This window comes from Tribolium madens, unplaced genomic scaffold, assembly GCF_015345945.1.
Source record: "Tribolium madens isolate multiple individuals breed KSU strain unplaced genomic scaffold, Tmad_KSU_1.1 Scaffold_11;HRSCAF=98;Tcas5.2_LG3b, whole genome shotgun sequence".
Lineage (NCBI taxonomy): Eukaryota > Metazoa > Arthropoda > Insecta > Coleoptera > Tenebrionidae > Tribolium > Tribolium madens.
Genome location: NW_025400975.1, coordinates 3,030,796 through 3,042,345, shown reverse-complemented (window position 1 = coordinate 3,042,345; position 11,550 = coordinate 3,030,796). Strand labels below are relative to the sequence as shown.

Here is an 11,550-nt window from a genome sequence, read left to right as displayed (position 1 = left end):
CACTCTTTTTTCGTAAAAAGACTAGAAACTGTTCAAAATGTGTATAAACTAACTCAAAAAATTTCTACAATTTACAAGATATTTTAACTGTGTCAATGTTTTAACACATTTTTTTATTTTGCCATTGAGCATTTGAATTTTTACAAACTTGTGAGATACAAAAAGCAATTACATAAGTATGTAGTTCACCAGATGAAATAAAATGAAAGTTCATACTTCAGAGGTTAAATGGCAATTATTTTTATGGTTAGTGAGTAATAATCTATTATTTGTTGAATTATTCATTCAATAATTTATGTGTGTGCAAGTTGGTCGGTCTTTGAGACAATTATTATGCAAATATTTATAACTACTTAATACGAAGTGATCCCGAAAGACTGAGTCTGTTGGCAACAGATTTGAAAGTATTTTTGTTAATAATTTGAATCACTGCATCTGGTACGGTTTTGCTTGACAAATACTTGACGTACAGTTGCGGAATTAAAATTTCGGGCAGTATTTTTCTGTCATTTTAAAAACTTCACTGTAAACTACCTTTTATTGTCATCATGACTGACATTTGACAATTAAACTTTTTTTGTTGTTAAAATTGTTAATTAAAGAATTTGTCTGTCTTAGGAAATTTATTAATTGAACTAAGTGTTGCTTTGATCTGCTGCCTACCCGTTATTATGCTACAAATCATTATTTTTTAAAGTAAATAAGTCAAAATCACATAATCATGACAAGAGTAAAAAATGAGGTTATTAATGTAAAGGTTGTTTTAGAGTTTACATTATGAAAATGACAATACTGCCCAAAATTTTAAATTCCGCAACTGTACAACTCCACAAGATTGTTCTTAATCAAAAGCGTACTCTAATGGTAAGCTTTAAAAATTAGGGTCAGGATTGCCAACATATTCAGTCAGTGTGGATCATTTTGAACATACATATTTTATTATTTTTGTGTATGTATTGTTAGTTGCCTATACTATAGAAAGTTTTTTATAAAATAAACAATTTTTCCGAGGACCATTATCTTAAAGTAAGTTTACATCAAGTCAAGTATGGTGTATTGATTTTGTAATAAGGCAATGCTGCATTTTATTATTTGCACGGTTGTATTGTTAGTTGCCTACATTCTAAGACTTTTTTTTTTAGAATTTACACAATTTTTTACAACCACTATCCTAAAATTAGTTTACATCGATGATCGTTGCTAATAAAGTTAATATTTTCGTTACTATAATACATTAACTAGAATGAAAAGTGTTTCTGTGTGAGAAAAACAAGTATTGTAATGTATTGTGTGTTGCCTGGTTTGACATTTTACAATTTGATTCTTCACGGTAATTAATTGATTATTATTATAGAAATAAATTATTCATACAGGTCGCAGAAAAAATTGTGTTCTAGTTGTGAGAAAAGTTTTCTTCATAAACAATTCACACTCTCATAAAAAATTGCTTTTCAAGGCGTTTAATTGTTGTTTTTTTAGTTAATAAAATTTAGTAAAAACTAGTAGAAAACTTTATTTCTTTCATATATTCTTGTTCAACTATTTGTCTGATGTGAGCAATCGACATTTACCATATTTAGTAAATCCCTGAAGCCTTGGGATTCCATTCCCCGATAAAAAAATCCTTAGGTATAATTGAATAAAACATTGATTATATCGCATTATTGCACATTTTTTCAATCTCATTTGTTCCAGGATGTTGTTATAGTAAACCGCTTTTGGTGCCCGGAGGTAGAGCTTTTATCTGGCCTTCGATTCAGAGGATACAAAGGTATTGAAATTCTCCTCGTGAATGAGATAATTTGCAGCGTTTGATTTATTTAGAATATGCCTGAATACGATGACGTTGATTGTGGACAGTCCGACGGTTTACACAAGTCAGGGGGTTCCCATTTCCGTCACTGGAATCGCACAGGTACATTACAGGAAACTGTAATTTTGCAAGTCTTGAATGTAGCTTTCTAGGTGAAGATCCAGGGCCAAAACGAGGAGATGTTGTTGGCCGCCTGCGAGCAATTTTTGGGTAAAACAGAAGAGGAGATCCAACACATCGCTTTAGTCACACTCGAGGGCCACCAAAGGGCCATCATGGGCTCGATGACCGTGGAGGAGATCTACAAAGACCGCAAGAAATTCAGCAAGCAGGTGTTTGAAGTGGCTTCTTCTGATTTAGTCAATATGGGAATTACGGTCGTTTCGTACACTTTGAAGGACATCAGGGACGAAGAGGTAATTGCTGAGGCACAAACCAGAGTAATTCTATGTCTAAATTTTTGAAGTCATGGAGTTACTCTCCTAGTTTTATTTATTTATTTACCATTTTTATCGTTTTCTTTAATTTGCAACAAAGGGTGCCAAGGTACGTTTCTGGAATTTTTAGTTGTGGTAGTAGTTGGTCGAAGTGGAGGATTTTCTTGTTTTTTGGCAAAATTTTCGTGGTTGTTGCCGTTGGCACTCCTACGACTCTTATTGTGTTTCTCTCTTACTCAGTGTTGCCAGATCAAAAACATAAAATTCACCAGATCGGAGTTGAAAAATTTGCCAAATTTTCACCAGATTACGATTGATTTCAGCTTAAAAACCTGCCTAAACTCTTGAAAAAAAGCAAAAATGACATTCTTTTCGGCTTGTTTTCGACAAAATTGTGCGAAATAATAGCATTTCTAGCTGAGAAATGCAAATTAATGTAATTCTAGACTTATTTTCTTGATTGTTTAGTTTGTTTTAGCAAAATCTAGCGACAAATCTGAGATTTTAGTACAAAAAAATTTTCGGTTAAATTTTGTGATTTCTCGGCTTATTTTTGCTCAAAACCAGTTAAATCGAGTGAAATATCAATCATGTTTATGATATTAAGGCGTGTTTGGACAAGATTTTGCACAATAAATGAACCTCTGGTTTTAAAACGAAGTAAGTCGGGCGAAACAAGCTAAAAAATGATATCAATTCCGATTTAATTTTGTAATTTTTTAGCCTTGTGGCTTGTTTTTGACAAAATTTTGCAAAATAATTGTGTTTCTAGTTGAAAAAGTATTTGAAAAAACTAAAGTAAGTTGTCATTTTCAACTATGTTTACTAATATCTTATAAAAACTATTTTTAACCAATTTGGTGGTTTTTGATTATTATTTCATCGAGAAAATTTGACGAAATAATTAATTTAAAGCATAAGAGTTAGGTAAAAGTATCATAATATAATCTTTTTTTTAATAACAATTTATTGATTTTTGACATGTTGTGGTAGGTAAACTCTCGCGATAAACAGAGTTTTAAGCTTAAAAATCTTCTTGAACATTCGAAAAAGGAAAAAATGATATTATTTTTGGCTTAATTCTGTGTTTTTAACCAATTTTGTGAAATAATTTCTAGCTAAAAACATGCTAAAACGCTCAAGAATAGCAAAATTGAAGTAATTTTGGACTTAATATCTTGATTTTTTAGTTCGTTTTAACGGAATCTTGCAAAAAACCTGATTGTTGCACAAAAATGTGCTTAAAAAATTCTTGACTTGTTTTTGTTTTATTTTGCTCAAAAATCAGTTAAAACGATTGAAACAAACAAGATAACATGAATGTCAATTTTTTTATTATTGTAAATCCTGTTACGACAAGATTTTGCTAAATAAAAAGTGAGTCTCTGGTTCAAAAACGAAGTAAGCTAAATATAATATCAATTTCGATTTAATTTTTATTTTTTTTTTGCCTTCTTCAATGCAATATTTCGATCTTTTTTGAGTTTTTATCTCTTAAAAGCACCCTTAAACATACGAAAAAGACAAAAAAACTCCGTTTTTGGGCTATTTTATTGAATTTGTGACTTGTTTTGAACAAAATTTTGCAAAATAATTGTGTTTCTAGTTGAAAAAGTATTTGAAAAAACTAAAGTAAGTTGTCATTTTTAACTTTGTTTAGTAATATCTTATAAAAAAACTATTTTTAACCAATTTGGTGGTTTTCGATTATTTTTTCTTCGAGAAAATTTGTCGAAATAACCAAGTTAAAACTTAAGAGTTATGTAAAAATATCATAATATAATCTTTTTTATAACAATTTATTGATTTTTGACATGCCGTGGCAAGCTCTCGCTATAAACAGAGTTTTAAGCTTAAAAATCTTCTTGAACATTCGAAAAAGGAAAAAAATGATATTATTTTTGGCCTAATTCTGTGTTTTTTAACCAATTTTGTGAAATAATTTCTAGCTAAAAACATGCTAAAACGCTCAAGAATAGCAAAATTAAAGTACTTTTGGACTTAATATCTTGATTTTTGAGTTGAGTTATTTTGCTCAAAAACCAATTAAATTGAGTGAGTTTGCGTAATTTTTAAGCGTGTTTGGACAAGATTTAGCCTATAGTTCAAAACGAAGTAAGTCGAACAAAAAAACTAAGAATAATATCAATATCGATTTAATTTTTAATTTTTTGCCAGCTTCAACGAAATCTTTAGAATTTGTTTAGTTTTATCTCAAAAAGGTGCTTAAACACTTGACAAGGGCAAAAATAACGCCGTTTTTGGTCGAATTTATGGAATTTTTGGTTTGTTTTTAACGAAATTTTGCAAAATGCGTTTCCATCTGAGAAATGTATTAAAACGCTTTGAAAAAGACCAAAATAATATACTTTTTGGACAAATTTAGCCATTTTTTGACCCTGATGAGTAAAATCTCATAAAAAAAACAATTATATTCCTAACTAAATTGATGATTTTTTATCATATTTTTGAAAAAATGTAACTAAATAATAGAGTTTCTAGACAAAAAACGTACAAAATGTTCAAAAGAATCACTAATTAAAAAATCAAATTTTGTTTCTTGGCGATTGCGCGAAAAGTTGATTTCCCAAAGGTTTGTACCTGAAAGAATTAATTGTGTATCTAGCTGAAAAAGTATTCGAAAAAAACAAAAATAAATTGTGATTTTCGATCCTGTCTAGTAACATCTTGTAAAAAAAATAAACAGAACAATTTTTTACCATTTTGTTGGTTTTTAGACTTTTTTGAAAAAACTTGAAATAATCAAGTTTCTGGTTGAAAACGTAATAAATTTGCGAAAAACACTTTTTTCATTTTCAAAAAAATCACCAGACTAACATGAAAATCACCAGATCTGGTGAAATTTCACCACACCTGGCAACACTGCTCTTATTAGCATTCTACCTTTGTCGAATTTTTCAGTGGATCTACTTTACTAAAAAGCAAGTTGTGAACGAGGAGAGTAAAACCTCGCCACAACGATTCGTACAGAAGACGTACGTGAGAAAAGTTCCAACGGTAATGACTCGCTTTTGAAATATTTTTGCAACACATAGAATTTTTTTTATTTTTGCCAAATACAAGACATCCGACATTTCGAAAATTAGCTAATTTACTGCATGAACTGTCGAGGGATCTCCCCACAGGTCGCCTCATACAACCCCGCTTAATTATTTCATTTCAACCCCTTCCCCTACTTTCTATAACTACCACCCCTCATTCACTAGGGCTACTTGAAAAGCCTCGGGATGGCGAGAACAGCCGAAGTGAAACGCGACGCCCGCATCGGCGAAGCCGAAGCCCGCGCCGACGCCCAAATCAAAGCCGCCATCGCTGAAGAGCAACGCATGGCGTCGGTGTTCCTCAACGACACCGAAATCGCCAAAGCTAAACGCGACTTCGAACTGAAGAAAGCCGCATACGACGTCGAAGTCCAAACGAAGAACGCCGAAGCCGAGATGGCTTACGAACTACAAGCGGCCAAAACGAAGCAGAAGATTAAAGAAGAACAGATGCAGATTTTGGTGGTGGAGAGGACGCAGCAGATTGCTGTTCAGGATCAGGAGATGCAGAGGAGGGAGAAGGAGTTGGAGGCGATGGTGAGGAGGCCAGCTGAAGCTGAAAAATACAAATTGGAGAAGTTGGCCGAAGCTGATCATAATAGGATTATTTTGGAAGCGCAAGCGCAAGCCGAGGCTGTGAGGCTGAAAGGCGAGGCGGAGGCGTTCGCTATTGAGGCCAAGGCGAAAGCCGAGGCCGAGCAGATGGCCAAGAAGGCCGATGCGTTCAAGGAGTATAAGGAGGCGGCTATGATCGACATGTTCTTGGATGTTCTACCAAAGGTAAGAAAAAAACACGAAAAAGGAAAACATTTAAAAAAAATGTGTTATATTGTTTTTTTTTTAATATTTGATTTCTTATTTGGAATTTACAATTCCAATCACAAACGTAAATAAAACTTATTTTTCTCTCTCAGAGTAAACAAAACATTTAAGCAACTAAACACATTAAATAAAAAAAAATATTGCGAGATATTTTATCTAAAATTAACAATTGAACTTTTAACTATATGTATGGAATTACGTCAAAAAGTTTTGAAATGAATGTATCACAACAAAAAAACAACGGGTAATAAATTTAAAATTTTAGGTTGGCAACCTTGACTTTCAAATTCAAACGTCAAACTTTTATAGGCAATTGTCACTCATTCGCGACGAGTGACTGTTAATTTAACCATCACCTGAAACATTTGATATAACAAATTAAAAAAATTACCAATAACTCAGTGTTGCCAATAGTTTTTTTGTCACAAACATTAATAGTCACCGGTACCTTGTGTATGCATTTATAAATTGCTAAAAACGTTTTTGAGGTTTAACTTTTTTGTTGGTTTCTTGATCGATTTTAGGAGAATCTTGTTTGTTTTTTTTTTCTATTTTATTTAATATCGAATTTTTATTTAAATTATAGTAGATTTCATTAAAATTGGCATAATGGATGGCTATGGACTTTCATATTTAAGTTTGTAGCCATATGTATGGAATTACGTCAAAAAGTTTTGAAATGAATATATCACAATAAAAAACAACGGGTGATAAATTTAAAATTTTAGGTTGGCAACCTTGACTTTCAAATTCAAACGTCAAATTTTTATACGCAATTGTCACTCATTCGCGACGAGTGACTGCTAATTTAACCGTCACCTGAAACATTTGATATAACAAATTAAAAAAATTACCAATAACTCAGTGTTACCAATAGTTTTTTTTGTCACAAGCATTAGTAATCACCGGTACCTTGTGTATGAATTTATAAATTGCTAAAAACTATTTTGAGATTTAACTTTTTTGTTGGTTTCTTGATCGATTTTAGGACAATCTTGGTTGTTTTTTTTTCTATTTTATTTAATATCGAATTTTTATTTAAATTATAGTAGTGTTCATTAAAATTGGCATAATGGATGGCTATGGACTTTCATATTTAAGTTTGTAGCCCTGCGCATGTCCCTGGTATGTCCCCAACAGATGGGGTTTTTGTTTTTCTTTGATTACTTACCTACATGATTTATTGAATTGACATAACTGACATTTGTATTAATTTTTTTCACTGTTTTCGTTGATTGTTCGTTATTCCCATCATTTTTACTTGCCTTACCCTAGAAGGAAGGTATTGTAATAGGCTGAAATTTGGCCTACCTATTTTTTACTTTTCTGGACGAATTATAGCTTCAAGACACCAAAAAAGTTGGTTTGGGTCATTGGGTCCTTTGTGTGTCTGTCTGTCTGTAAACAGCATATCTCGAGAATGATAAGAGCTAGAAACTTGAAATTTGGTATGTAAGTTACTTGCAGGAAGGGGACGCAGCACGAAAGAATTGGTTCGGCCGCAAAGACCAAAAATCAAAATTATACGGTTGAAGATACATAAATAAATTCATGGGGATAAAAATTATTTAGAATCATGAAATATGAAAAATAATAATGGGCACCGAACTAAAAAAATTGCACCTCAGATTCGAACCCGCGGTAATCCGGCAGGTGGCACTAACGCAAACGTTAGGTTTGATACGTGGATTTCCAACACTAAATTATTGTCGTAAGGATGTTTTCCAAATAAGTTGGATAAGGAAAGTCGTGTGATGTTCACACCAGATTTTTTCAAATTATAATTAAAAATAATTCTCTTCAGAACTCCAGATTTAGAGTACACGCTAAGGTATATTTGAAAACATTCTTTTTGTTGTGGTTAATGAAATCAAATTTACCACTTTGAATAAAGCCAAATTATTTTCTCCAAAGCAAATTGTGTATGTTTTTGATGTTAAAACTACACCTTCAAAGGAATGAAACAGTTTGTTAAACTTTTTATGGAAAAAACCCTTCTGAAAACCACTAAGAGTTCTTTAAAAATTAAATTTTAATTACCTTAACCTCACTTTTGTAGAGGCAAATTTAGTGCCTTAATATGTAAGGCCATGGTATGTCTCTCTGACATTTAAAGCGCGGTTTACACAATCATGGCCTACTGTTATGCCAATTTCAATGAAATAGATTATAATTATTTCGATTTTTTTTAAATATAACGTAGAAAGATTGTAAAATCCGTCAAATTTGTAATTTGTTCAATTTAGGCGCCTCTCCCCTGTGTTTTTTTTTTCAGTTTTTGTTGGTTGGTAATTTTTTTGTTTGATTTCAGATTGCTGCAGAGGTGGCGGCGCCTATATCCCAGACGAAGAAAATCACAATGGTGTCAACGGGATCGGGTGAAATCGGCGCTGCTAAACTCACAGGGGAAGTACTCGACATTGTCAACAAGGTCCCTCAACTAGTCAAGTCTTTAACCGGTGTTGATATAGCCAAGGTGAGGTCAACGCATTTCTTGTAGAATTCGTCAAAGTTTTTTTATTTGTAGAACATCCACGCTGTATAGGATAACGATGTTAAGGGATCGAGGACCAATTTTCGCATTTAACACCCTGCAGACGCTTTCGGATGAAGATAGTTAGCTTAAATCCTCTCAAGTCGAGCCTTATAAATATGTATATGTGTAAATGTATATTTTTTGTATGTGATTTTGGTGTGTAATTTCTGCCTCACGGACGATAACTAGAATCTCCCCACTTTTATGTAATTACTTGTTAAGAATACTCTAATCAAATTTTCCGTAATTATTGATTATTGTATTGTTCACGCGTGTTTTGTTTGTTGTAGCACGAGTTTTAACAGTGATGGGTTATGCAATTGGTATTATAGCATTGATGTGGAAGTCCTTGTTGTTATTATACTGTATGATGCCAAAAATTTATTCTCAAAGTCACTGTAAATTCTGGCCTGTGCTAATAAACGATATTTTACTATAAATAAACGATTTTTTTTGTTCAAGATAAAAAAATATTATTATTGATTAAAAAATTAACGATACAAAAATATTTATCCGCAAACGTTACAAAAATGACCACTTTTATGACTAAATGTCACAAGTAAAAATTCTATTTTTGCACCTAAGCGTTTTACTACTAACTGCACTAGTTAAATTAATAAACACTTTCGAAAATCTCAACACAAATTCCGATACTGACGCGTGATGTTTGTCTATAACCGTTGTTATGATTACATTAGTTGCAAAGCGTCCTGATTATTTTATTCATTTACTTGCTAATTATAGCGTTGCTTTTACTTTCGATCTGAATACGTTTGCGGATAAAATCATATATGTTATTCGGAGTATGTGGCTCAGGTGATATATTTGCCTCACTACGTTGAGCTTCGACGCATAAACTATCACTTTATAATATAATATAAACTATTGACGGGGAGTGCAGAGTTCATTAGCTGCAAGAGCGTAAACCTTGTCAATTATTGACAGAGTTTTATATTTATTTAAACAAATTTTGCAAGATAGGGTTAAGCAATTCTGGGACTTTCCGGTGTATTCCACTAAGAGTAAATAAAATATGAAGTAATTTGCAATAACAGAATATAACAAACCAAAAAAAAAAAAAAATAGATATGTTGGATACCAATTAACAACGGAATTTTTAATTATAGTGTTGTAAAATACAAAGATAACCAGATTATTCCGCTTCGAAAAATAAATGTTTTGCAATACAGGGTTATCTAATTGAATGTTTTAAGAAGTGTTGCCAGACTTGACTTTTTTTAATGTAATAGAACGAAATTTTGCATCAATTTTTGCGATAATTATTTGTCAAATTAATAAAAAAATTAAAAACTACAAAGAAGTTCAAGTTATAAAAAAATAATTGTTTTATGATTGTCAAGTTTTCTATTTTTAGCTCATTATACGTAATATAAGTAAACACCTAGAATTCAAGGTTAATTTTGAGTGTTTAAATTGCTAATGGGATCGATAAATATGTTATGTTAAAAATGATGCTTTTTAGTTTTCGCTCAATTAAAATATACTTTTTTTAGAAATTATCTTAAATCATTGGATGTGTTTCAACAAAATAAATACTTAGTCTGCAATTTTTTGCCTGATTAAAGCGATTTGAGCTGTTTCCAAATCAATTTTCATCGATTTAAGCAGGAAATCATTCTAAATCAATGTAATTCTGAAAAACTGAAAAATAAATGCTTACATCTCAATTTTATGGGCTAAATAATGCTTTTTGTACTATTTCCAATCAAATAGTCTCAATTTTAACCCTAAAATCGTTGTAAATCAATGTATTTTTACAAAATAATTGCTTAAATCACAGTTTTCGGTTAAAATAAAGTAATTTAGGCAATTTCTAACAAATTTGGCTGAAGTTTAAGCCAGAAGTCGTTGTAAATCAATGTATTTGAAGGAAACAAATGTTTAAACGACAGTTTTCTGCCAAAATAAGGCGATTGAAGCTACTTCCAATCGATTTTTGCTCGATTTTATGTCACAAAACAATCTAAATCAATATATTTCAACAAAATAAATGCTTAAATTTCAATTTTCTGCCAAAATAGAGCGATTTAAACTAATTTTACTACTAAATTTTTGCTTGATTTTAATCTATAAATCATTGTAAATCAATGTATTATTTCTATGAAATAATTGCTGAAATCACAGTTTTTTGTCAAAATAAAGTAATATAGGCAATTTCCAACAAATTTGGCTAAAGTGTAAGCTTAAGCCTAAAATCGTTGTAAATCCAATGTATTTTAACGAAATAAATGCTTAAATCACAGTTTTTTGTCAAAATAAGGCTATTTAAGCTACTTCCAATCGATTTTTGCTTGCTTTTAATTTAGAAATTGTTGTATTTCTACGAAATAATTGCTTAAGTCGCAGTTTTCGGTCAAAATAAAGTAATTTAGGCAATTTCCAACAAATTTGGCCAAAGTTTAAGCCAGAAGCCGTTGTAAATCTATGTATTTGGAGGAAACAAATGTTTAAATGACAGTTTTCTGCCAAAATAAGGCGGCTTAAGCTACTTCTAATCGATTTTTGGTTGAAATTGGGCCAAAAGTCAATCTAAATCAATGTATTTCAACAAAATAAATACTTAAATTCCAATTTTTTGCCAAAATAAAGCGATTTAAGCTGATTTTACTAATAGATTTTTGCTTGATTTTAATCTATAAATAATAGCTTAGATCGCAGTTTTCGATCAAATTTTGCAATTTCCAACAAATTTGGCTAAAGTTTTAAACCTAAAATCGTTGTAAATCAATGTATTTTAACGAAATAAATGCTTAAATCACAGTTTTCTAACAAAATAAGGCGATTTAAGCCACTTCTAATCGATTTTTGCTTGATTTGAATCTAGAAATTGTTGTATTTCTATGAAATAATTGCTTAAGT

At 31.2% G+C, this 11,550-nt stretch overlaps 1 protein-coding gene across 2 annotated transcripts in view; it reads left to right on the top strand.

Moving 5' to 3' along the window:
* LOC123009222 (flotillin-1) overlaps nucleotides 1–9,114 on the top strand; it is a 9,857-nt gene extending 743 nt beyond the window's left edge. Inside the window, exons 2-8 of one of the 2 annotated variants that reach the window (XM_044405427.1) lie at nucleotides 1,696–1,771; nucleotides 1,825–1,915; nucleotides 1,966–2,229; nucleotides 2,351–2,359; nucleotides 5,478–6,092; nucleotides 8,446–8,610; nucleotides 8,662–9,114. In XM_044405427.1, coding sequence (XP_044261362.1) covers nucleotides 1,696–1,771; nucleotides 1,825–1,915; nucleotides 1,966–2,229; nucleotides 2,351–2,359; nucleotides 5,478–6,092; nucleotides 8,446–8,610; nucleotides 8,662–8,679 — 1,238 coding nt within the window. In that variant the 3' untranslated portion in view covers nucleotides 8,680–9,114. The remainder of the gene's footprint in view (nucleotides 1–1,695; nucleotides 1,772–1,824; nucleotides 1,916–1,965; nucleotides 2,230–2,350; nucleotides 2,360–5,477; nucleotides 6,093–8,445; nucleotides 8,611–8,661) is intronic. The other variant, XM_044405509.1, reaches the window with a different exon arrangement.
* Nucleotides 9,115–11,550: the final 2,436 nt, after the last annotated feature.